At 43.1% G+C, this 27843-nt stretch overlaps 1 protein-coding gene across 4 annotated transcripts in view; it reads left to right on the top strand.

Annotated features, from left to right (window-relative positions):
• The window catches only part of oca2 (oculocutaneous albinism II), a 546847-nt gene that overhangs the window by 114247 nt on the left and 404757 nt on the right, over nucleotides 1–27843 (top strand). For all 4 annotated transcript variants that reach the window (XM_043692289.2, XM_087987811.1, XM_043692287.2 and 1 more), the window contains exon 4: nucleotides 17177–17359. In XM_043692289.2, coding sequence (XP_043548224.1) covers nucleotides 17177–17359 — 183 coding nt within the window. The remainder of the gene's footprint in view (nucleotides 1–17176; nucleotides 17360–27843) is intronic.

Below are 27843 nucleotides of genomic sequence, written 5' to 3'. Positions count from 1 at the left end.
GAATTGAGTGGAGGTGAACTATTTGATAAGGACTCCAGACAGAAAGAAATCTCAGAGTGTGTCAAGTGAATATGCTGAAAACGTATTTTGACAGGGAAGGAAAGCAAGAGAAGACTGTGTTATTGGTTACAACACAGAGAGGGAAGAACCAAATTCAGAGGATTCTGAATTGGACATTCCTCAAACTAAATTGGACAATGAGGAAGATGTCAAAAAGTGGGATAATTTATTGAGTTAAAAGGAGAAAGTGAGGACTGCAGATGCTGGAGATCAGAGCTGGAAAAGCGCAGCAGGTCAGGCAGCATTCCTGAAGAAGGGCTTATGCCCGAAACGTTGATTCTCCTGTTCCTTGGATGCTGCCTGACCTGCTGCGCTTTTCCAGCAACACATTTTCAGCTCTAATTTATTGAGTTACCTTCCTGAGGAAAACTGAAATGACCTGAAAGAGTTATTACTATCACATAGGGAGATATGTGGCAATAAGCTGGGAAGTACTGACCTAATTATGCATGATGTAGATATAGGAGATGCTGTTCCAATTAAGCAAAATCCTTATAGGGATGACCCTCTAAAGTTGGCACAGGTTCAAACCAAGATTAAACGCATGCTCCAAGATGACATAATCCAAGTGAGTAACAGTGACCGGAGGTCACCCATAGTAATTGTGCCAAAATCAGATCATACCCAGTGGTAATATATGGACTACCACAAAGTCAATGCAGTTACAAAGACTGGTGCATATCTGATTCCACATTTGGAAGACTGTTGAAAAGGTGGGACAAGAAACTTATATTTCTAAGTTGGACTTGCTCAGAGGATACTGGCAGGTACCTTTGTCAGAAAGAAAAAAGACAATTTCGGTTGTTGTAATGCCGGATGGACTGTATCAGTTTATTTGGCATGAAAAGTACGCCAGCTGCATAACCAATAGGGAAGGAAAGCAAGAGAAGAATGTGTTATTGGTTACAACACACAGAGGGAAGAACTGCATCGTATATTTGATGACTGGTGATTTTTAGTCACACGTGGAAGGAACATCAACGACATTTATCAGACTTGTTCGATTGACTTTGGAAGGCAGGCTTGGTGATAAGTCTGGCTAAAAGTGAATTTACCAAAACACTAGTCACCTCCCTGGACCATGTTACTGGACAAGGATAAATGGCCCCACGAGATGCAAAACCAAAAGTAACTGGAAAGTTTCCGATGACATCAATGAAAAGAGCAGTGCTATGGTTCTGGGGATTGAGTGGATTTTATTGAAAATTTGTATCAAATGTTAGTAGTGTGGCTGCTCCACTCACTGAATTGCTAAAGGAAGGCATGAAGTTTCAGTGGACAGTGGACAGTGGACTGTCAGAAGGCATTTGACAGACTGAAAGCTGTGTTAACCACTGCCCCAGTATTAGCCATGCCTAGTTACGCAAAGCCATTCTAGGTGGCTGTTGATGCAAGTGATGTGGGTGTTGGTGCTGTGCCCTCGCAAGAAGACAGCAAAAAGATAGAGGGACTTATCGGCTAATTGTCCAGGAAGTTAAACATTCATCAGCAGAAATATTCGATGGCTGAGAAGGAGACTTTGAGCTTGGTGCTGGTGTTACATTTTAGTGTTTGTTACCAGTAATCATATACACTGAACAAAGAGACCTTAGAGTGCTGGTTCATAGCTACTTGAAAGGAGAGTTGCAGATACATAGGATAGTGAAGAAGGCGTTTGGTATGCTTTCCCTTATTGGTCAGAGTATTGAGTACAGGAGTTGGGAGGTCACGTTGTGGCTGTACAGGACATTGGTTAGGCCACTTTTGGAATATTGCATGCAATCCTGGTCTCCTTCCTATCGGAAAGATGTTGTGAAACTTAAAAGGTTCAGAAAAGATTTACAAGGGTGTTGCCAGGGTTGGAGGATTTGATCTATAGGGAGAGGCTGAACAGGCTGGGGCTGTTTTCCCTGGAGTGTCAGAGACTAAGGGGTGATCTTATAGAGGTTTATAAAATCTGATGGGCAGAGACAGAATAAATAGACAAAGTATTTCCCCTGGGATGGGGGAGTCCAGAACTAGAGGGCATAGGTTTAGGGTGAGAGGGGAAAGATATAAAAGAGACCTAAGGGGCAACTATTTCACGCTGTGGGTGGTGCGTGTATGGAATGAGCTGCCAGAGGAAGTGGTGAAGGCTGGTACAATTACAACATTTGAAAGGCATCTGGATGGGCATATGAATAGGAAGGGTTTGGAGGGATATGGGCCGGGTGCTCGCAGGTGGGGCTAGATTAGGCTGGGATATCTGATCAGTATGGACGATTTGGATTGAAGGGTCTGTTTCCATGCTGCATATCTCTATGATTCTATGATTATAAACCCCTGTGTTTTGTGAAGAAGCTTAAAGACAAAAATACCAGACTATTTAGATGGAGTGTGTTGTTACAGCCATTCAATTTGAAGATTGTGCATGTGCCAGGACAAGAAAAGGTGATTGCTGACACATTGTCGAGATTTGAATGAGAAACGGAGGTGTTTGGTGGCAGGAGTACGACAGCCTGAAACAGAATGTAGTTGTGCATATTTGCATGTTTATAGTTAATGTAATGTATATGTGCGTTTTAGAGTGCTAGCAATTTGGGTTAAAGGGGTTTTAAAATGAAGCCATCTTTGGAAATTCATGGTTCATTTTTTTAAGTAGGGAGGTGTGACAAAACTGCTTCTTTAACAAGGTTATGCTGTCCTTGGCTTCTCTTTTCAGAGAGGTTATAAATGACACAGACTCTGAAAAGTCTGGGGTTGAAAGGCTTTGGGCCCAATTTGATAATAGCTAACAGATACTGCCTCAGACAGAAGCCTTTCAAGTTAAAAAAAAAACACTTGTACAATGAAAGAGGAGTGGCCAGTTCTCCCAGCTCAGCTTTTCTCTGGTTTGGTTTGTTTTTTAGTAGCAGTGTAGTAAAAGCTGCTGGACCCATAGACGCAGTTCCAGGCTGATACTCTCTATGACCTCTTGCCTGTAAGACCCTGAGTTTGATTTTACTTTTTGTGCCAAGGGTTGTTTATGTTGCAAATATTTGGAACAGCATCATTAAGTTAGGATGTTCTGTTGGGTTTTTGGAGAGGTTAAGGTTATCGGTATTCTGTTCTCTTTAGTTTGTGATTCCTTCAGTAATCTTGTAACTAAATTCTGTAAGTGGCTTGTCCAGCAGCATCTCTCCTGGAATATCCATGTTACACCTTCTTAAAACAGCTAGCTATGTAGGGTCTTGAAATGTTTTGAGGTGTCTGGCCTGGTCCATAACACCTGATTGGGGCCATGAACCTGATCCAATTAGGGAGCCCTGGCTGACAGATTTAAACCCTAGTGTCAGAGGTTCTGTTAACTCTGAGAGCTGGTTCTGAGGATGCAAGACCATTCGAGTACTGTGCACATGTAAATGAAGCATGGTTTTGTGGCATGTTTCACCCCCTTTATTATTCAAATAATTACATCCTTGGAAAAATATACATATTCAGCTCTACTTCGTGTCAATCTTCTGCTTTCCCCCGATAATCCTGCACCCTATTTCAACAAGGTTGGTAACCACAAGCAGATTTGTCTATGGACTAATGACTAGTTATCGATGGCAGAGACTTTTGCTTGTGAACAACTGTGGATTATCTGTGGATTCTCAGATAAATGAAGTAATTTGGAGCTGGTAAAAAGTTAGGGAGAGAAACAAGTATTCAATTCTTCCTCAGTTTGAGAGCAGTCTCTCTGCATTCAAAACTAACTTTAAACCTGAAGAGTGCAGGAGTAATTTACAAGTTTGCTTCTAGGCATGGGAAACTTCAGTTAAGGACAGATTGAAGACATTGGGACTGTTCTCCTTGGAGAGAAGAGGTTTTCAGTATCATGAACAGGCTGGATAAGAAGGAGCTGTTTCTTCTTGTAAAAGGAATAAAACCAAGAGAGCATAGATTAAAACTGATGTGCAAAAAAAAAGCAAAGGTGATGGGAAACCAAACCTTTTCACTCAGTGAGTAGTTGTCTGGAAATATGGTGGAGACAGTTTCAAATGAGGCATTTGAGGGAGCATTGGCTAATTATTTGAATGGAGATAGTGTGCAAGGATATGGGGAAAAAGTGTGACATTAGCACCAGGTAATAATGCTAATTTGAGGGGCAGTACAGGCAAGTGGGCCAATTGGCTCCTCCTGCACTTTAACAGCTCTGTGATTCTGTAATTCTGCAAAGAAAACAAATTTATCTTTTTGCAACCGTTATTGTAAGCTGTGACTTTTAGCTGATAGGTCAGGGATGTTTTATACGTGAACCTTTGTGTTTCTTATAAATGAATGGAAGCATCTGAAGAAAGCCAGCAGAAGAGTCATTAGGATCATCTCAGCAACAGAACCTGGGAACAAAGACGACTGAACTGTCTTTCCAGTCTTACCCCTCTGCCTTAAAACCTGTTTTCCCTTTCTGTCTTTCCGTGTATGTGCGTAAGGGAAAGTTTAGAAGGAGATTAGAGTTTCAATGAATAGTATGATATGCTGACAGTTAATAATTGCTTATCTGTTGCTAGAATTTATTTACTTGTAATAAATAATGATTTTTGTTTGGTACAAAAACCTGGTCGATGCTTTCAGTCGGGAGTGTGGTGCTGGGAAAGCACAGCAGGTCAGGCTTATACCTGAAACGTTGATTCTCCTGCTCCTCGGATGCTACCTGACCTGCTGTGCTTTTCCAGCACCACACTCTCGAGACTCTGATCTCCAGCATCTGCAGTCCTCACTTTCTTTGGTTGATGCTTTCAGTCAACTGGAGTCTGAAAATCAGGCATTTTGGGGAACTTTACCTACTTTTTATAAAGCTTTAACTTTTGTGATGACTCCGGAAATAGCAGGGTTTAATCTCCAGTTCGCTACCAAGTGAGATGTAACAAAAGGACTGCTTCCTCTTGTGGGAGAATCTAAAACCAGTGTGGGGTTGGTCAACATTTAAGCATGAGGGGTTGCCCATATTAGACAGAGATAAACAGAGTTATTTCCTTGCAGATGCTTGAGAATCTTCGGAACTCTTCAATTCAAAAGGCAGTGTAAACAGTGTTAGTTTTTGATAAGCAGATGATGAAAGTTTATTGGGGGGATAGCTGGAATTAATCACCCATGGGCGGTCGGGGCAGAAGCCTGGACTGACCGATGGAGGTCAGCAGTGGTGGTCGGTGGCAAATGTGGCTGGTGAGTAGCTGGGCAGCTCTTGGCCCAGTGCAGGGGAAAGTGAGCTCTCTTAGGGATGCCCAACCTGGGGTGTGTGCAGGCCCATGGCTTCAGAAAAGGATCGCAATATTTGACGACATTTCTCTGTTTTCCAACTTTTATACTAAAAATTGTACTGCTGATCTTTTAAACCTATTTCTTTATTTTTCTACTTTTGTAACTAAGATTTTGTACCAAAGGAAGTGCTGTGTGTGGTGACATTTTGCACTTTTCTTGGGACTCTTGCACCCTTGAGTATGTGTGAGTATAAAAACCTAACTGTTAAAGAAAATTCTAATCAGATAAACCATTATCCTATCGAATGGCAAAGTAATTCAGTGCTGTGTGGTATTCATTGGGGCAATTGAGGTGTTGAAATGAGCATTTTAATGACTTTCGTTTGGCAGGTGGTAAAATTTCATCCTGTAAAACCTGGAATCAAAAGTAAACCTGGTTGTCACCATTATTAATTGTTGTAAAAGCCCATCTGTTTCATGAATGCCTTTTTGGGAAGGAAATCTGCCATCCTTACTCAGACTGCTCTGTATGTGACTCAAGACCCACAGCAATCTGGTTGACCCCGAATTGCAGTGTGAACTGGCCTAACAAGCGACCTGGTTAAATCAAAAGAAACAGGATGGGACTACCCTATCACTTCCTATCCTATCACTTCACTGTCACTGGATCAAAACCTTGGAACTCCCTCCACGATAGCATCGTGGGTGTCTACATCTCAAAATGTACAGTAAGTCGTTCAAGAAAACAGCTCACAACCACCATTTCTTGGGCAACAAATGCTGCCCTAAACATCGATGCCCACATCCTGTGAATGAATAAAACAACATTGAACTTATGTTTATGTAACTTTGCATTTTCATAACCTCAGGAGATTTCAAAGTGCTTCACAGGAAATGACATGCCTCTGAACTGAAGTCGCCATTGTCAGAAAGGAAGTAGAGGAGACAATTTGTGACCAGCTGGGTTCCTGAAACTGCAATGAGATGATTACTAGATAATCTCTTTTAGTGTTAAAAACAACAAAGAGCTGCGGATACTGGAACTCAGAAACAAAAACATAAATGTTTCAAAAAACTCAGTAAGTCTGGCAGCATCTGTGGAGAGAAAGCAGAGTTAACCTGCTGAGTTCTTCCAGAACAATCACTCTTAGTGATGTTGTCTAAGAGATTAATGTTGGTCTGGACAAGGGCGCACTTTTATTTGGGGACACATTGCTGACTGAGTTATTGTGGAAAATTGCAACAAAATCTGAATTAACTACAATAATATATGCAAGATTACCTTTATTAAGCTATTGAGCAAATTAAATTTCTGCTTGCCTATTGGTTCCTTTGTAGGTGCAATATATCATGCTTGGAGAACTAGTATTGAGATGAAAAAGATGTATAGAAGGAATTGGGAGAAAGACAATCAAAGATAATGACAAATGACTGAGAATCAGACAGGTTTTTTTCAACTCAGATATAATTTTTGAAAGTATTGTACTTGAATTTCTGACTACTCAGGTTAAGGTAGGTTAGATTTTAGGGGATTTAATACTACTCTGTTTTAAGCATGAATACTGTATTAACATTTGCAAAGCCAATACAGTAACGGACCATTTGTAGATGAAAACTAATCCTAATCTGCATTGCAACATTTAATGAACTGAGTCAAAAATGTGAGAGATTTCCTGATTTGGTCCAGTATTTCTGAAATAAGTACACAGAGGCCAGTACCTCATCACCAACTCATCCTTTACTTAGTTACGCACAGTACACTGGCTTTAGCCAGCCAGCTCGGAGTCAGTCCCTGAACTGAGGAGATTCTAAATCCCCTGTTTATGTATATATCTTTTTTAAACTCCTACACTACTACCAAACAGCGGTAGTGCCTAGTTCTTCCCAGCACCCATGTCGTGTGGGTGTAGGACACAGTGAATGCAGAAACTTTATTCATACTCCACCACCAGGAAGAAACAGCACTCGAGTAACCAGTGACAAGCAGCACCCTTCTCTGTAGAGGCATTGCCTAAGTGATCGAAAAGGTGAAAGGGCGGGTAGGGTAGGGATTAAATCAAAATACAATTGGAGGGGGAAGTAGAACACTCTACGCTTCATGGTGCCCACCTCTCCCTGAAAACACAAGGATATTGGTGGACACTGCGTGCTCCTTCTCCAAGGAGGATCTCCTGTTTATATATTTTTTCTATTTTTTCCCACCACACTACTGCCTAACTGCGGTAGTGCTTATTTTTCCCCAGCACCCATGTTGTGTGTGTACAGGTGTGAGACACAGTGAAAGACACAAGGTGCACAAATCTTTATTTGTATTCCACCACCAGGAAGCAAAGGAACACCCAAGTGGCCAGTGACAAGCACTGCCCTTCACATCAAAGGGCAATGCTGTGTGATCAAACAGTGAAGGGGAGGGCAGGGATTAAATCAAAATAGAATTGGAGGGGGAAATAATACACTCGATTCCCTGCGGCACCCACAGCTCAAGGGAGTTGGTAGACACTGTGTGCTCCTTCTCCAGGGACACCACCTCCTGTTTATATTTTTAAATACATTTTATCCCCACACTACCACCTAACTGCTGTAGTGCTATTTTTCCCCAGCACCCATATTGTGTGTGTGCAGGTGTGAGACACAGTGAAAGACACAAGGTGCACAAATCTTTATTCAGTTTCCACCACCAGGAAGAAAGGAAACACCCGAGTGGCCAGTGACAAGCAGTACCCTTCACATCAAAGGGCAATGCTGTGTGATCAAACAGTGAGGGGGAGGACAGGGATCAAATCAGAATAGAGTTGGAGGGGGGAATAATACACTCCACTCCCTGCAGTGCCCACATTTCCCTGAAAATCTCGAGGGTGTTGGTGGACACTGTGTGCTCCTTCTCCAGAGACACCCGGGCTATCTGCTGTTTATATTTTTTTTACTCTACACTGATCCAGCTCCCTCAGAGGCAGCTCTCAGAGTGAACAGAGTGTCTGTCATTTCTGTTTTTTTTTGAACCCCTGACACTCCTGTTTTTTCTTTCTTTTACCACCTAAGTGCAGTAGTGCTTATTTTTCCCCAGCTCCCATGGTGTGTGTGTGTGCAGGTGTGAGACACAGTGAAAGACACAAAGTGCACGAATCTTTATTCAACTTCCACCACCAGGAAGACAGGAAAACACCTGGGTGGCCAGTGACAAGCAGTGCCCTTCACATCAAAGGGCAGTGCTGTGTGATCAAATAGTGACAGGGGAGGGCAGGGATTAAATCAAAATAAAGTTGGGGAGGGAAATAATGCACTCCACTCCCTGTTGTGCCCACCTTTCCCTGAAAAGCTCGAAGGTGTTGGTGGGCACTGTGTGCTCCGTCTCCAAGGGACACCCGGGCTATTTGCTGTTTATATTTTTTTTAACCCCCACACTACCGCCTAACTGCGGTAGTGCTTATTTTTTCCCCAGCACCCATGGTGTGTGTGTGCAGGTGTGAGACACAGTGAGAGACACAAAGTGCACGAATCTTTATTCAATTTCCACCACCAGGAAGATAGGAAAACACCCGGGTGGCCAGTGACGGGCAGTGCTGTGTGATCAAAACAGTGAAGGGGAGGGTAGGGACTAAATCAAAATAGAGTTGGAGGGGGAAATAATGCACTCCACTCCCTGTGGTGCCCACCTTTCCCTGAGAAGCTCGAGGGTGTTGGTAGACACCGTGTGCTCCCTCTCCAAGGGACACCCGGGCTATCTGCTCTTTATTTTTTTAAATTTTTTTTTCAAAATTAAAATTCCGGAGGCGGCGACACTCCTGTTCTTTTTTTTTTCTTTTTTTTTCCTGTTAACCCCCACATTACCACCTAACTGCGGTAGTGCTTATTTTTTTCCCCCAGCACCCATGGTGTGTGTGTGCAGGTGTGAGACACAGTGAAAGACACAAAGTGCATGAATCTTTATTCAAATTCCACCACCAGGAAGATAGGAAAACACCTGGGTGGCCAGTGACAAACACTGCCCTTCACATCAAAGGACAGTGCTGTGTGATCAAAAACAGTGAAGGGGAGGGTAGGGACTAAATTAAAATAGAGTTGGAGAGAGAAATGATGCACTCCACTCCCTGCGGCACCCACCTTTCCCTGAGAAGCTCGAGGGTGTTGGTAGACACCGTGTGCTCCGTCTCCAAGGGACACCCGGGCTATCTGCTCTTTATACTGGTCAGGCAGGGCTTCCTGATTCGCCCAGGCTAACAACCCCAATCAAGGACCTCATATTCAGAGGTCCACCTGATTACAATTACTATAATTTTGGAAAACACATTCTCTGGAGCCATGGAGCAGGATACTAAAGTTAGGGATAATGGAGGTATTATTGTAATTTTCTGAAAAGGTCCTTGGGGAGTGGTAAAACGCTAATGTAACACCTTATCCAATAAGGAAGAGAGGAAATAAGCAGGTAACTATAGCCTGATTAGCCAAAAATGTATTCTTGGGAAACAATGTTGGAATCAATTATTCTGGAAGCAATAGCAACACATGTGGAAAATCATAATCTAATCAGCAGAGTCACAGCAAGGTTTTATGAAAGGGGAAATCATGTCAAACTAATTTATTAGAAATTTTCACGGAATTCTCAACCAGGGTGGATAGTGGGGAAACCAGTAGATGTGTTGTGTTTGAACTTTCGGAAGGCATTTGATGAGGTACCTCACAAAACGTGAAGTCACAAGATGAGAGCCCACGGTGTTGGAGATAATATATTGGTATGGATAGAGAATTAGCTGATGGTCAGGAAACAGTGAGTGGGGATAAGGAGTTCTTTTTCATGTTTGGGGAGGTTCCACATGGATCAGGCTGGGGCCACAACTGTTTATGGTATATGTTAATGACTTGGAGGAAGGAAGTAAATGAGCTGTAGCCAAATTTGCCGATGACATACAAATAGGTGGACAGGCAAGTTTTGAAGGGGATACAAACAGAAAGGGATCAAGAGGTTAAGTAAGTGGGCGAAAAATTGGCAAATGGTATACAATGTGGGGAATTATGAGGTTGTTCATTTTGGAAGGGAGAACCCAAGAACAGAGTATTATTTATATGAGGGAAAGCTGCAGTAACCTGCAACACAAAGGGACTTGGGGGTACTTATACACAAAACAGAAAGCTAGCACACAGCTGCAGCAGGTAATCAGGAAGGCTAATGGAACATTGGCCCTTATTTCAAGGGTAGTTGGTGTATAAGGGAAGTCTTACTGCAACTGCACAAGGTGCTGGTGAGACCACACCTGGAGTATTTTGAGCAGTTTCCATGGAAACTATCTATGGAAAGATATTTTTTCACTGGATGATCCCCGGTATGGAGGGATGAGCAAAGGTTAAACAGGTTGGGACTTTACTGTCTAAAATTTACAAGTATGAGAGGTGATCTCATTGAAACATACCAGATTTTAAGGGACTCAACAGGTTGAGAAATGCTGAGAGGATATTTCTCTGCATGGGAGAGTCTAGGACCAGATGGCATAGTCTCAGAATAAGGAGATGTCAATTTAAGACTGAGATCAGGAGGAATTTCTTGTCTGAGGGTAGAAAGTCTTTGGAACTGCTTGCCACAGAGGGCTGTGCGGGGCAAGCCGTTGTGTATATTTACGACTGAGATTGATTCCTCCATGGATCAAGAATTTATCTGTGTTTATGGGGAAAATGCAGGAAAATGGACATGAGAAACATGGGATCAGCCATGATCCTATTGAATGGTGGAACATGCTCAATTAGCTGAATAGCCTGTTCCTGTTTGTATTTCTTATGGTTTTAGGAAGTACAATGGCAAATGGATGTTGCAGATTCCTGAGCCTGCCTCAGTGCACAACAATTCATTGTCAAAATGAGAAACTATTTAAATGCACAGCAGCAATCTATTGGTACCTGGGTGAATTTTTCATATGTTGCTTGCAAAGTTTTATATGAAAACCTCTGTACATTCTATGGACTAGCCTTACCTTAACAGTTGTGTTGATGCTGTAAAATCTATTTTCCTTCCTAACAAAAAAAGCCTTTCAAATAGAACTAGTTTAAATTGTTGCATTTTTGCCTGTTAGTTGAAGGAATTAACTGAAGCCCAGTTGTTGCCTGATGTAATCGTTGTGGCTGATATTGAATCTCTTCAATTCCTTGACGTCTTGCAGCAATATTGACTTCACAAAAATCCCATTTACATTGTTAGGAAAATTACTACAAATGCTTGAGATGTCACATGCATTTTCTCCATCCTGCAGATGTTCAAGGTGATACATGTGTAACCATTTTGCACTGTCACATTGTTTTATAAATTAAATGGGGGAGAAATTGTTTGCTATATTCCTCATTAATATTGAATAAAGCTGTGCATCCTTTGCAGTTTGAGGTCCACATTGCTGCCTGACCCTCTAGAATCAGTGAAGTTGTGCCCAACAGCACTAAGATCACTGTAATACTCAGCTTGTTGGCATGGAACAGGATGCTGCTCTTGGATGACTCTCTTTCTGCTGAGTTTGGGGAAGATGTTGAAGTTGCCGCTGGTGCCTCCATTGTTCTGTGGTACCTATTGCAGGTTGCCAAAGTTTCTGAAGCTGTCTGGTAAGCCATGACCTTAATCTCTGGCTTGGAGGGCCATAGTAATGTTTTAGAGATGCTTGTATAGGATTGCCTGGCTTGTGGTCAGCCGAAATGGAGAAGGCAAATCTGGGAAGGCAACGAGAGACTTCATCGGGAATGTGCAGAAGCCGATTGGAGGTATCAAGAGGGAGGGATCGCACAAATTTTGAAACAACGCACCCACCCTCTCAAATACTGCCTGCCCTGCACCGTGGCAGTGGCTGCAGATTGTGGGTTGGACTTGCTAGCTATCTCAGAATGATCAGTCTTGACCTTGAAGGGTTGCCTAAGAAGAAGAACCTGGACATTCCACCCTGACAGTTTGAGAAGGAGTTTTAAAAAATATATGGAAGTGAAATACTGGTGTCTCGATCATAGGCTCCCTTTCCTGATTGGACCCTTCTCTTGTCCCCAGGTTTATCCTCACCCCAGGGTGCTGCCTCACTCTTGACTATTCCAATAAAGCTGTGTACTCTTACTCCCAACCCTCTCATCCTCCCCAACCTAGTGGCCTCCCTTTTTTACCTTAGTCCTGGATGCGCAGACAGTAGAGTCATAGAGCTGTACAGCATGGAACCAGACCCTTTGGTCCAACACATCCATGCCGACCAGATATCCTAAATGAATGCAGTCCCATTTGCCAATATTTGGCTCACATCCCTCTGAACCTTCCTATTCATGTACCCATCCAGATGCCTTTATATATTGCAATTGTAACAGGCTCCACCACTTCTTCTGGCAGCTCATTCCACACATGCATCACCCTCTGTGTGAAAATGTTGCGCCTTAGGTCCCTTTTCCCTCTCACCTTAAACCTAGGCCCACTTGATGGGCTGAAGGGCTTTTTTCTGTTTTGTGACTGGGATTTAGAATCTGGAGACTGAACAAAGAAAATTTACAACCCAGGAACAGGCCCTTCGGCCCTCCAAGCCTGTGCTGATCTAAATCCACTGTCTAAACCTATCGCCCAATTCCTAAGGATCTAAATCCCTCTGCTCCCAACCTATTCATGCATCTGTCCAGATGCACCTTAAATGAATCTACTGTGCCTGCCTCTACCCCAGGGTGGCAACCCAGGCACACGTCCCAGGCACCGGCCACCCTCTGTTTAAAGTACTTTACTTGTGTATCCCCCTTAAACTTTTCTCCTCTCACCTTGAACGCGTGACCTCTCATTATTGAATCCTTCACCCTGGGAAAAAGCTTATCTCTATCCACCCTGTCTATATCCTTCATGATTTTTGTAGACCTAAATCAGGTCTACAAAAACCCCCTTAATCTCTTTTTTTCTAATGAAAACAATCCTAACCTACTCAACCTCTCTTCATAGCTAGCACCTTCCATACCAGGCACATCCTCGTAAACCTTCTCTGCACCCTCTCCAAAGCGCCCACATTCTTTTGGTAATGTGGTGACCAGAAGTATATACAGTATTAGATTCCCTACAGTGTGGAAACAGGCCCTTCGGCCCAACCAGTCCACACCGACCCTCCGAAGAGTAACCCACCCAGACCCACTCTAACTAATGCACCTAACTCTATGGGCAATTTAGCATGGCCAGTTCACCTAACCTGCACATCTTTGGACTGTGGGAGGAAACCGGAGCACCCGGAGGACACCCACGCAGACACGGGGAGAATGTGCAAACTCCACACAGACAGTCACCCGAGGCTGGAATTGAACCTGGGATCCTGGTTCTGTGAGGCAGCAGTGCTAACCACTGAGCCACCATGCTGCCCCAAATTTCTAAATGCGGCCAAACTAAAGTCTTGTACAATGTTACAGCTCTTATACTCAATACCCCGTCCGATGAAGGCAAGCATACCATATGCCTTCTTGACCACTCTATCCACCTGTGCAGCCACCTTCAGGGTACAATGGACCTGAACTCCCAGATCTCTCTGCTTATCAACATTTCCCAAAGCTCTTCAGTTTACAGTATAGTTCGCCCTAGAATTAAACCCTCCAAAATGCATCACCTCACATTTGACCGGGTTGAACTGCATCTGCCACTTCTCCGTCCAACTCTCCAGTCTATCTATATTTTCCTGTATTCTTTGACAGTCCCCTATGCTTTCTGCTACTTCACCAATCTTTGTGTCATCTGTAAATTTACTGATCAGACCACCAATGCCCTCTTTCAGATCATGTATGTATATTACAAACAACAGTGGCCCCAGCACTGACCCCTGTGGAACACCACTGGTCACCTTTCTCCGTTTCGAGAAACTCCCTTCAACCACTACTCTCTGTCTCCTGTTGCTCAACCAATTCTTTATCCAGATGAAGGGCGATTTTTCCTGCTCCTCGGATGCTGCCTGACCTGCTGTGCTTTTTCAGCACCACTTTAATCTTGACTGTAATCTCCAGCAACTGCAGTACACACTTATGCCCAGTTCTCTATCCACCTAGCTTGAACACCCTGCACAACACGTGACTTCACTTCCTCCAATAGTTTACCATGGTGAACCTTATCAAATGCCTTACTAAAGTCCATTTATATGTCATCTACAGCCCTTCATTCATCTATCAACTTAATCACTTCCTCAAAGAAGTGCTTGCGGTTCCAACAGTGGCAATTGCTTCCACTGGCACTGCAGGATTGCCACCTTGTCTGACTGGTTGGCAGCTCCCTGAAGTGGGGATTACTACTCTGTGAAGGGCAGATGTCCTAGCTCCAGCCATTTAGCAATGGCCACTGTGCTGCCAACATTGGCAGTTGTGTTCCTGATGACCACATTCTGTAGTTCCTGAAAGGTCTTTCTCTAATTTTTACATTTTGTTCTCTAACCTTAGACTTCCCAGAATCACATTTATTACTGTACATTGTGTCCATCATGCCAGTACCAGTTATATTATCCATTTCAGATCAATTATCTAGTATCAACCTTCTGGCTTTTCCCCATATCCTCACACACCATTACTTTCCAAAAAAGTCTGATGTCCTGTTGAATCCTTCAAATGAACCTCAACATCCCTTGCCCTCCCACCAGAGGAAATAGTTTATCTTGTGCCCTAACTTAAGATTTTGAAAACTTTTAATCAAACTGCTCCAAGATTTGGTTGGATTTCATAAAATTGATTTCATTTCTATTTGTTTGATCTTTATTTATTTTCTCAATTGTTTCACTTCTCACTGGGAAATGGTCCCAGAGGCCTCAACATCTTTTAATTGCTAGTGAAGCAATGAATCACAAGCGCAGACCCTGACCTATTCAGGCGAAAGTGAGGACTGCAGATGCTGGAGATCAGAGTGTAGATTAGAGTGGTGCTGGAAAAGCACAGCAGGTCAGGCAGCATCTGAGGAGCAGGAAAATCGACGTTTCGGGCAAATTCCTGATGAAGGGCTTTTGCCTGAAACGTCGATTTTCCTGCTCCTCGGATGCTGCCTGACCTGCAGTGCTTTTCCAGCACCACTCTAATCTAGACCCTGACCTATTCAAACCAGTTTGATTCTGCTTCCACCAAGATGTCCATTCACTTCAGTTGCCCACCCTAAGATCATCTATTTGCGCTCAGAATGCCTACAGTGCAGAAGCAAGCCATTTAGCCAATGAAGTCCACATCAATTTCTCCGAAGAGAATCCCAGCTATCCCTGTAACCCTGCATTTCTCGAGGCTAATTCACCTAACCTATGCATCTTTGGACTGTGGGAGGATACTGGGGCACCTGGTGGAAACCCATGCAGACACGGGGAGAACGTGCAAATTCCAGACAGACAGTTGCCTGAGGCTGGAATTGAACCTGGGCCCCTGGCGCTGAGGCAGCAGTCCTAACAACTGAGCCACCATGCCACCCAAACTGAGCTTTATTACATTAACACTTTTTGGTCTGTATTGCTGCATTTATAGAATTAGCTATCAAAAAACATTTTGAAAAAAAGCTTAATTTGACATTTATCTGTTTAGTTTATCCCTGTTAATCATTGGATTAGTCTAATTATTGGAATTTCCTTAAGGTACATTTGCACAAAGAATAGTTAAAAGCTTAAATTTAATGTTTTGAGAAGATTTGTAGCTCGGTTTGAGGCACTGGATGTAGGTTTGCTCACTGAACTGTAAGGTTCATGTTCAGACGTTTCGTCACCATACTAGGTAACATCTTCAGTGAGCCTCCGGACAATGCCAGCTTCATCCGGAAGCTCACTGAAGATGTTACCTAGTATGGTGACGAAACGTCTGAACATGAACCTTCCAGCTCAGTGAGCAAACCTCCATCCAGCTTAAGTTTCTTCATCTTACCTGATCTGAATAATGTTTCTTAATTCTTTCATGTATCTGGTTGTTAATGGCAAGAGCAGAATTTGTTGCTCATCCCTTACTGCTCTGGAATTGATTCACTTGCTCGGCCATATCAGAAGGCAGCTAAGTGTCAACCATGTTGCTGAGAGTTTGGAGTCACATGTAGACCAGACCAAGTAAGTTCCCTTCCCAAAAGATATTAGTGGAACAGATGGACTTTTATGATAATTGACAATGACTTCATGGTTGGACTTGCAACTGCATTTGAAAGCATTAATCTGAGTCTCTGGATTTCTAGTGGCATTGCCAACACACCACTATCTATCATTGAGAATTGTGTTGTTTTTGGTCTGCATTAGATGGAATCAGTGTACTTCTCCACTGAAGGAAGGAAGGAAAACCAGCTTTCCAAAGCACCGGGTAAATTCTAGGTCCTGACCCCATAGCACTCATGATTAAATGCTAATGCCCAAATTAGACAGAAGGTGAGGTTGGCACCCAAAAGCAGTCCACGACCACCTTGGAGCCTGCTGTGGCCTTACCAAAGACAGTAGGCATCTTCTGGTCCAGTGAAAGGTAGCGCGTAGATTTGGACCCAGATTACCCAAGGGCCCAACCTGATACACATTCCTTTTGTTATGCAGGGAACCTGACAACTCTGCACAGACCTTGGTCAAGTCGCATACAAATCGACAATGTTGGAAATATTCAGCAGGGTGGGCAGCATTTGTGGAGAGAATATGAATTACTGTATCAGATCAATGACCTTCTATCAGAACTGAGCCAAAACATCAACTCTGCTTTTTCTGCACTGATGCTGCCCGATCTTCTGAGCTTTTCCTGTAATTTCTGATTTTGTTTCTGATTTCCAGCATCTGCAGTTCTTTGGCTATTTTTGTTTTCTACATGAACTTTTTTTTTCCCTCTCTACAGATGCTGCCAGACGTACTGAGTATTTCCAGTTTTATTTCACATGCAGTCCTCTAGTTGAGGCTGAACCTGGATCCTATGGCATCCTTGCTTTTATACTCTGTGCCCCTATTAATAAAGCACTGGATACTGTGCGCTTCATTAACTGCCCTCTCATTATCTGTTGCCAGGAGAAACTACCTGACGCTTTATGAAGCAGATCCTGATGAATCATGGGAATACAGTTCAGGTGAACTGGAGCAACGAGGCCGACTGGGGAGTGAGGTTGGCTGCCTGTCTGCATCAAACTCTACCGAGAAATGTGACATCTTGGACAGTCTCCACCTGAACTTCATACTTCCTAACAAGCTGAGGTAATCAATACCCTACATTGCCCATTGGTTTAATAGTTTTCTGCTGATGACTAGTTTCATTTTCTCTCTGGTTTCCTCCTCTCTGCTTGGAAAGGCTTTGATCTTGCTTGATTGAGCTTCATGGGCCCATGCTACACATCATATTCCTCATGCAGGCAGAGTTGATGCATGTTACAAACGTGAGCTACCAACTCCATCCCCCCTCCTACAGTCTGTCTGAGGCTGAATTTGACTGTGTGCATCCCTATATGATTCCCAAGTTGAACTCCTGCCCCTTAGGTCCCTTTTAAAGATTTTTCCTCTCACCTTAAACTCCCCAACCCTGGGAATGAGACCTTGGCTATTCACCATATTCATGCCCCTAATGATTTTATAAACCTCTGTAAGGTCACCCCTCAGCCTCTGATGCTCCAGGGAAAACAACTCCTGGCCTTTTATCTTCTCAATTACAAGACCCATTTTCCTCCATCTGTTTAGGATCATCCATTTCTTCTAAAAGCCCAACTCATGAATTTTTTTTACAATTAGGCCTGACTGTCTGAATGGTCTCTTGCTGGTCCACCACACTGCACCCTCTATAAAATTCAAAATTCTGTAGCCTTTACCAAAGCTTGCAACATTCACCCATCGCTTCCTTGCCTCCATTAGCTCCCAGTCCAGTCAAGCCTCAATTTTAAAATTCTCATACCTAGCTTCAAATTCTTCCATTTGTCCACCTCTTCCTAACTCTGCAATCTCCTTCAGCACAACAGTCCTTAAAGCTCTCTTTATCTTTCTGATTCTGGTCATTCATTGACCCTTGATTTCATCACTTTATCCACAGCTTCAGCTTTCTTGTATTTATGTTCTAGAATTTCCTCCTCTAAATGTCTGCCGCATTTATTCTTCCTGTGAGATGTTCCCTATCTCCTTATCTTTGACCAAACCTTTGGTCACTGTCCTAAAACCTCCTTACCTCTCTAGGTCTCAAGTTTTGTTTGATAGTGGTTCTGTATGTATTGTAATGGGCGAATGGTAATATGTAGGCAAGATAAAAAGCATCATCAGTGATGTATAATCACATGACTACCAGATACCAGGAAATTTCTTCATAGAAGCCCTGTGTAAAATCTTGTCCTGATGTAATTGGAAGACATAGTTCAATAAAATTTAATATTTACTTACAACTTGACCCCCCCCCTCCCAAATTTCAATAAACCCAGATCCCAGAAATTACTAGAGAACAACCATAGATAGTGACATTGAGACAGTCACATCTGCCAGCATTTGACCCATATCCCTCTAAACCCTTGCTATCCATATACCCATCCAGATACTTTTTAAATGTTGTAATTGTATCAGGCTCCACGACTTCCTCTGGCAGCTCATTCCATACATGCACCACCCTCTGTGAAAAAGTTATCCCTCAGGTCCCTTTTAAAGATTTCTCCTCTCACCTTAAATCTATGCCTTCTAGTTTTGAACTCCCCTACCCTGGGGATAAGACCTTGGCTATTCACCATATTCACACCCCTAATGATTTTATAAACCTCTGTAAGGTCACCCCTCAGCCTCTGATGCTCCAGGGAAAACAGCACCAGTCTATTCAGCCTTTCCCTATTACGCAAACCCTCTAACCCCAGCAACATCCTGGTAAATCTTTACTGCCTCCAATATCAGGGAGACCAGAATTAAGTGCAGTATTCCAAAAGTGGCCTAACCCATGTCCTGTACAGCTGCAATGACATCTGACCAATGAAGGCAAGTGTATCAAACACTGCCTTCACTACCCTATCTAGCTGTGACTCCACCTTCAGGGAACTGTGTACCTGCCCCCAAAGGTCCTGCCCTAATTTGCCTTATGTTGATACATTTTTATAGTACACTGTCTAACCATTTAGGACAAGTCTCAGTATCACTTCCAAGTGAGTTTACGAATGTGGAGCAAAAACCATAAATTTAACCTGTAGTGGACCTGGCAATGATTTTGTAAAGGGGTAGGTATGGCATTGATAAGCCTGCCCAATCTCACCATAATTGAAGGCTTTAAACAGTCAATTAATGGCATTTTAGGCCACTATCCACCTGGACACAATTCATAGCCCACCAGTAGAGACACTGGAAAAGCACAGCAGGTCAGGCAGCATCCAAATAGCTGGAGAGTCGATGTTATGGACTTATGCCATTCCTGATGAAGGGCTAATGCCAGAAATGTTGACTCTCCTGCTCCTCAGATGCTGCCTGACCGGCTGTGCTTTTCCAGCACCACACTCTTCGACTCTGATCTCCAGCATCTGCAGTCCTCACTTTCTCCCAACTGAAGAGGGTCAGGGATGGGAGTGGGAGGCCATTAGGTTAAACAACTTCAGGACAGAGTGCACAGGCTTGGGGATCTCCTCTCATGGTCCCATTTTTCCCAAATGGGGGACGCTCCCCTCAACATGGATAAGATCAATGTCCTCTCCAGGAAATCAATGACAAAAAAGGTAGTGTTACACATGCAATCTGAGAAAATCCTTGTTTTTCTTCCCAATCATTTACGTTCACATTATGGCCTAAGCTCAGGGTATCAGGTTACCATGAGATTGCTTTACGGTCCATTTATCAAATACATTATTCCATTCAGTTTTGTTTGAGCAATTTGGCAAAAGCAACACTGCATGATTTCAACCTGACGGCATTGTTACTTTCATTAACAATGGTTATGAAGAAATTTGCTCTTTCTTGCTGAAGGTGGCAGTGCTGGATAATCAAAAAACCGAGTTGTGGTGTGGGTGAAATTCCACATTTGTACTGAACGTTTCATTAGCGACTATCAGTTAATTTGTGGTAGCTGTGGTCATTTCAGATTCCAGGCTTATCAGCACGTTGTATCTTCTGGTGGTCTGTTAATGGGATGGTTGCTGCCACCACTTCTTCTTTCTAGGCTAAGGCTGAGGACCTGTACAGTTAGCAGTAATAGAGAATAGAGCAAGGGAGGGTCTTAACAAAAAGGAAATTTGTCTTGCAAAACAAGGCATAGTTCATTACATTATATCATTAAGTATTGACATTAACTAATTAGGGGTAATTACCATAATCGGGGCCAGACAGGTCACATCTGTTTCCATTGGAACCTTGAGGAACACTAACAATTTTTCAAACTAAAGACGGAGTGATGACTTCAGTATGGATGGAATCAATGTAGTTCAGTATGAACTTTTTCAGAACCATTACTTTATACAACAATAGGTAGCATTGCTGGATGATTGGTTAACTGAAGGGATAGAGTTTCAACAATTTTATACATTTCAGTGACTGGCATGGAATGCAGTTTCTGTTTATCCTACATGGTTCCAATTAATATATTAATTGATGATTTCAATGCCAAATTATTGCTATGTGATTTTTGGCTATCTGTGCAATCATTCTGACCAGGACAATCTGAATAAAATTCAAATTGTGTTCTTTTGAACTAGCTCTTCACATCTGCAATATGTATATGTACTTGTTTACATAGGTCTGTGTAAATCAAGATTTATTTGCACAAGTGTTGCTTTAGGAGGACACAGAGTACCCACAGGAGGAAGGGTCAATAAGGAATCGACATGCTATCTTGCTTGTCCCGGTGAGATCAATGATCTTCTTTCAGGACTGCTTTACAGGTCTTGGAGTGAGGGATTTGGCTCCTGATCTGATAATATCACTCCCTCCAGACAGGAGGAATGATAATCCCAGCTGACCTCTTGTTATCCCAAGTGACCGTATCTCCTGATTTCAATTTCTTTGAAGGGGGCATGAGAGTGTTGTTCTCTTTTGGACAGTATTGCCCGTAGCCTTTTGGAGGCAGGTGCTCCCATTGTAGATGTAGTTCTTGAAATATTGTATACTGAAAAGATTAATGAACCTTTGAATGACGTTATCTGAGAGTCATGAGTGTAAGACAGGTGCTGTATTCTTGGAGAAAGTGAGGACTGCAGATGCTGGAGATCAGAGCTTAAAAATGTGTTGCTGGAAAAGCGCAGCAGGTCAGGCAGCATCAAAGGAACAGGAGAATTGACGTTTCGGGCATAAACCCTTCTTCAGGAAGGTTCCTGAAGAAGGGCTTACGTCCGAAACGTCGATTCTCCTGTTCCTTTGATGCTGCCTGACCTGCTGCGCTTTTCCAGCAACACATTTTTCACCCCTAGGTGCTGTATTCTTACCTTAGAGCCATTTAGCTAGATGCTGAAATATACGGGTTGAATCATAGAATCTCTACAGTGAGGAAACATTAGGCCCAACAAGTCCACACTGACCCTCCCAAGAGTATCCCATCCAGACCCATTCCCCCTACCCTATTGCTTTACATTTACCTGGATTAAGGCACCTAACCTACACATACCCGAACTCTATGGCAACTTAGCATGGCCAATTCACCCAAACCTGCACATCTTTGGATTGTGGGAGGAAACTGGAGCACCCGGAGGAAACCCACGCAGACACGGGAAGAGTGTGAAAACTCCACACGGATCGTTGCCCAAGGCTGGAATCAAACTTGTGTCCCTGGCGCTGTGAGGCAGCAGTGCTAACCACCTGAGCCCTTTTAAAAGTTGTTCTCCAGTTTCCAGGTAATTACTGCAAGTTTTCATGCCAGTGACTAATAAAAGTACAAATGAGCTGAGTGAGGAAACTTTGGGTAACTCTATCTCTTTAATTGGCATAAAATCTATGCAGCTCTAAGGGAGTCTTACCATGTTGTATCATCATGGTGACTGTTAAAATCAGACACCATCAAGGAAGTGGCATGGATGATGACACCACCATAGTCGGTTGAATCTCAGATGGCGACGAAACAGACTACAGATGGGTGGTGGAAGACCTGGAAAAATGGTGTACTGAGAACAACCTAGCTCTCAATGCCGGCAAAACCTAGGAACTCATTATTGACTTTTGGCGGGATGTTACTCATGCCTCCCCCTATACATTAACAGCACAGAGGTGGAACGAGTGGAGAGTGTCAAACTCCTGGGAGTGTTCACCAACAACAAGCTTTCTTGGATTCTTCATGCGGATGCACTGGTTACAAAGACCCAACAACATCTCTTCTTCCTCAAGCAGCTGAGAAAATTTGGCACGACGCCAAATACCCCTTGCCAACCTTTATAGGTGCGCCATCGAGAACATTCTGTCTGGATGTATCACTACTTGGTATGGAGACTGTACTATTCAAGATCAGAGACGGTTACAGAGAGTGGTGAACTTGGCCTGGACAATCACAAAGGCCAACCTCCCATTTATAGACTCCGTCAACAGGCCCGCTGTCAAGGAAAGGCTGCCAGTATTCTCAAAGATCCATCCCACCCTGGTAATGTTTTTCTACAACCTCTACCATCTGGGAGAAGGTACAGAAGCCTGAACACACACACCAGCCAGTTTCGAAACAGTTTCTACCGCCCTGTTGTTGGAATACTGAATGGACTCTCAAACTCTTAACATTCGCTTGTACCTGTGTTTTTGTTTTTGCCGCTGTTGACCTATTATTTACTATCTATGCTAGTTAACTCTGTGATTTGCCTGTATTGCTCGCAAGACAAAGCTTTTCGCTGTGCCTTGGTACACGCGACAATAAATTCAATTCAATTCAATTCACAAATTGTTATTTTTGACTCTGACATACTTGAATTGTTCTTATTTATTCATGAGACATGGGTGTTGATGGCTGGCCAGCATTTATTGCTCGCTCTTAGTTGCCCTTGAGAAGGTAATGGCTCTGTGCCATCTTGAACAGCTCCAGTCCATGTGCTGTGGGTTGATCCACATGCTGTTTGGGAGGGATTTCCAGGATTTTGACCCAGTGACACTGAAGGAGAGATGATATATTTCTGAGTTGAGTAGCTTGGAGGGGATCGTGCAGGTAGTGTTCATATGTATCTGTTACCCCTAACCTTCTAGACTCTAGTTGTCTTGCTTATTGAAGGTACTGTCTAAGGAGCTGTTGGTACGTTTCTGCGGTGAATCTTGCGGCTAAGTATCAGTAGTCGATGGACCACTCCCAGGAGCTTGACACACTCCACTCATTGCACCTCTGTGCTGTTAATGTGTGTGTGGGGGGCGGGGGGGGGGGGGTGGCATAAGTAACATCCCGCCAAAAGTCAATAATGAGTTTCTTGGTTTTGCCGGCATTGAGAGCTAGGTTGTTCTCAGTGCACCATCTTTCCAGGTCTTCCACCTCCCGTCTGTAATCTGTTTCGTCGCCATCTGAGATTTGACCGGCTATGGTGGTGCCATCAGCCATGCCACTTCCTTGTGAATCTGGTGCCAATCAAGTGGCCTTTATCCTGGATGATGCCAAACCTCTTGAGTATTAGAGCTGCACCCGTCCAGGCAAGTGGGAAGTATTCCACAACACTCCTGAGCTTTGACTTGTTGATTGTGGACAGGTTTTGTGGAGTCAGGGGGTGAGATACTTATTGCTCCATAGCAAGGAACATGCTGAATATCTTTGAACACATAGTTTTTGCTGTCAGTAAGGAGAACAGTCCTGTGACTTCCAAGCTGAAAATAACTGCTGAATATCAGATTTCACCAATTTCATTCTGAAGCAGCTTTAATTCCACCGAGAGATGGATCAGCAAGGAAGTGTCACGAGCTAGATTTTCTTGTTCCTCAATGTAATAGCTGCAGGCTGTGATGGAAAGCTATAATTGTGTTAAGGTAAGGGAGAGCTTGGGTGGGGGTGGGGGCCAGTGAGAAGTGTTGAGTAAGTGCAAAATGAGAGTGAACCATTGTGCAGCAGGAGTTGGCTACAGGATGAACATATTGACTTGGCTAAACTGCTGGGAATACATCCTGTGCCCTCAGACAAAGTAAGATGTCGAACTGAGAGCATCTGTAACCAACTTTTGAGCAGTTCCAGACTGCAGTTGTGCGTATGTATGAGTGAGCAAAGAGAGAAAATTGAATTAACAAAAGGTAAAGGCCACAATTATTAAAACAAAAGTCTTAGCTTCAAGTTTTTTTTAAATATATAAGAAAAAGGCAATGCCTTCTAAATGACTATGTGCTGTTGCTTGCAAGGATTTTTGGACATACACATAAAGGTCCCTCTGTTCCTCTGTACTTTTTAGGGTCCTTCCATTCATCTCTTGCCTTTTAGTCCTCCCAAAATGCATCACCTCACATTTTTCTGGATAAACTTCCATTTTCCATTGACCAGCCCGTCGATATCATCCTGTAGTCTAAGGCTTTCAACCTCGCTGTTTACCACACTGCCAATTTTCACCTCATCTGTGAATCTACCAGAATGATTCTAGGGATGAGGAGCATTGGTTTTGAAGATAGATTGAAGAAATTGGGGCAGTCTACCTTGGAGGAGAAGACCGAGAGGAGTTTTGATTGATGATCTGAAAATCATGTGACAGAGAATATAGGGAGAAGCTGTCAGGCTCATGAGACAATCAAGAATGAGATGACACACACTGAAGCTAGTTATCAAAAGAAGCAAAAAGTGACAGAATGAAAAATATTTTCACATAAAGGTTGAGGTCTGGAAGGCATTGGAGAAGGTGGGGACTGCAGATGCTGGAATCAGATGCATGAAGGGCTCATGCCCAAAACATCAATTCTCCTGCTCCTCGGATGCTGCCTGACCTGCTGTGCTTTTCCAGCGCCACATTTTTCGAGTTTGGAATGCGTTGCCTGAGAGACTGGTGGAGCTTTCAACGGGGAATTAAAGCTTTATCTTGAAAGGGAGAATGTGCAGGGATACAGAGAAGAGGCGGGAGAAAGGCCCTAGGAAAATTGCTTACTAGGAGAGACAGTGCAGATATAATGGGCTAAATAGACTCCGTCTGCACTGTAACACTTCTATGATTGAATGTGTACAATTTCAATAGTTTATATTACATACAGGCAGATCTCAGAACCTTGGGGCACACTTAAAATTTTGTTCACTTTTGGAATACTGAGGTGGGAGTGACAAGTTAGATGTTAGAGGCTTGAGGAATTGATTTTGATGTTCTTCATTAGTTTCCCCAATGGCAGTTAACCTTACTAATATGTTTAATGGAGATTTGATGAAGATGTTGATAGTGTAGATGTAGAAAATCTATTAGTTGAGGGGAAATCCAAATAATGGCCATACTACAGTCACTAAAAAACCTTAACTTCAGGAATGGTTAGGATTTGGAATTCACTATCACAAATAGTAGCTGAGGTGATTACATGCAATTGTTGGGCAGACTAAATAATCACATGAAGGAGAAAGGAATAAAGGAAATTGCAGAAAGAGGGAAGAGGTTCACATGGAGCCTAAATGCTGGCAGAGACCATGATAAAAATAAAACTTTGTTTTAACCAGCGGCTTGATAAACCGGCAGAAATAATATACCTCAAATACTTCGATCTACTGCAATGTCTGAGTATTTATCTTCTAAATAAAGTTTAACTGTGGTGTGTATACTCCCTGAGTTACATTTTTATTACTTACTGTGTTGGTTTACATCGAATTGAGGAGGTGTGTTGATGTTTTCATATTGAATCCTTTGAGGGAGGTTGATATCTTGGAGCTTCGCTTGATTAGGGTTTACTGTGGTTACGCGTGTCTCTTGATTATCTGGATCATTTGAATGAACTGCACACTCCTGATCGCGTAGGTGCCGGTTTAAAAAAAAAGGTTTTGTGGTACGGTAAATTCTGGAAAGTTGAAATACGAACACAAAGCGTTGGAAATACTCATTTGGTTTGGCAGCATCTGTGGAGATGGAGAAACAAAGTTAACATTTCAAATTGAATGAGTCATTAGAACTGGTAGAGACCAGTTGTGCTAAACAGCTGGTTTCTGTGCTTTGAATTCCATGTGCTATATTTGGGAGATGGTGGTGGTGTGGGGTAGGGGAGGGGGTGATGATGGTGGGGGAGGGGGTGGTGATGTTGGCAGTGGGGTTATAGAGTACCACGTAGGCCACCCTGTAGGAGCGATGCTCTGTATTTATTCAATAGGATATATGCACTCATTTGTAAAGTGAATGCCACCTCACATTGGCAGGTAGATATTACAGGTGTAGTGAAGTTTTACTTCACTGTAGAGGAGCCTGGTTAGAAACATCTGGAGTATTGCGTGTAGTTTTGTTCTCATCTCGGGAGAGATGTTACTGTCGTAAAGGAAATGCAACAAATGTTCACCAGGATGTGGCATCAGGCAGCCCCAGCAAAACTGGAGTCAATGGGAAGAGGACAGTGCAAAACTTGCTGTTGATTGGTATCATATCTGGCTCACAGCAAGATGATTATGTTTGTTGGAGGTCAGTCATCTCAGCTCCAGAACATCTCTACAGGAGTTCCTAAGGGCAGTGTCCTAAACCCAACCATCTTCAGATGCTTCATTAATGATCTTCACTCTATCATAAGATCAGAAGTAGGGATGTTCGCTGAAGATTGTACACTATTCAGCACTATTCACATCTCCTCGTTACTGAAGCAGTCCATGTTCATATGCAGCAAGTTTGGTTGTGGAGTGATTTGGGTTGGAAAATAACATTCATGCCAGACAAATGTGAGCCCCAATAAGAGAGAATCTGACCATTACCCCATGCCATTTAATGGAAATACCATCACTGAATTTCAAAGAATCAATCCTGGGATTACTATTGATGAGAAACTGAACTGGTCCAACCATGTAAATAACGTGTCTGCAAGGATTTCTTGGTAGCTAAGAATCCTACAACAAGTAATTCTCTTCTTGACTTCCAAAACCTGTTCATGATCTGCAAGTACAAGTCAGGATGGCATACTTCCCACTTGGCTTGATGAGTGCCAAGAAGCTTAACCCCAACCAGGACAAAGCAGCCCACTTGATTGACAGCACATCCACAAGTATTCACTCACTTCACCACCTCCACTCAGGAGCAGTAGTATGTACCATCTGTATGATGCACTGGAGAACCTTTCCAAGACTGTTCTGGCAGCACTCTCCAAACCCACGGCTGCCAGCTAGAGGGACAAGGGCAGCAAATACATGTAAACATCACCACCTGCAAGTTCCCCTTCTAACCACACACTATCCGACTTGGAAATATATCACTGTTCCTTCAGTGTCACTGGGTCCAAATCCTGGAATACCCTCCCAGTGACATTGTGGTTCCACTTACAGCAAATGCACTTCAGTTTTTCAAGAAGGCAGCTCACCACCACCTTCTCAAGGGCAACTAGGGACAGACAATAAATACTGAGCCAGGCAGTGGCATCCATATTCCATGAATGAATTTTTAAATTGCCTTGGAGAAGTCATGTAATTTTGCCAAACATGCGCGTTGACATTTGAAACTCTTATTGACAAAAGGTAATTAGTGCTAGAATGGTTGTAATGTACAGTCTAAGCTTGATGGATTTCAGTTAAATTTAGGTGAGTAAGGAATGAAGGGTGAAGGTGCATTTGTGGACCTTCTAATAAGATCATTACAAATAGGAACAGGTGCAGGTTGTTTGGGTCCTTGAGCCTACTCTGCCATTCGGTAGGATCATGGCTGTTCCACCATTGTTCACGT

This window comes from Chiloscyllium plagiosum, unplaced genomic scaffold, assembly GCF_037043375.1.
Source record: "Chiloscyllium plagiosum isolate Xiang-an unplaced genomic scaffold, Cpla_swu_hap1 HiC_scaffold_6, whole genome shotgun sequence".
In the NCBI taxonomy this organism is placed as follows: domain Eukaryota; kingdom Metazoa; phylum Chordata; class Chondrichthyes; order Orectolobiformes; family Hemiscylliidae; genus Chiloscyllium; species Chiloscyllium plagiosum.
The sequence above is the reverse complement of the archived record's forward strand: the minus strand, read 5'-3'. Positions and strand labels throughout refer to the sequence as shown.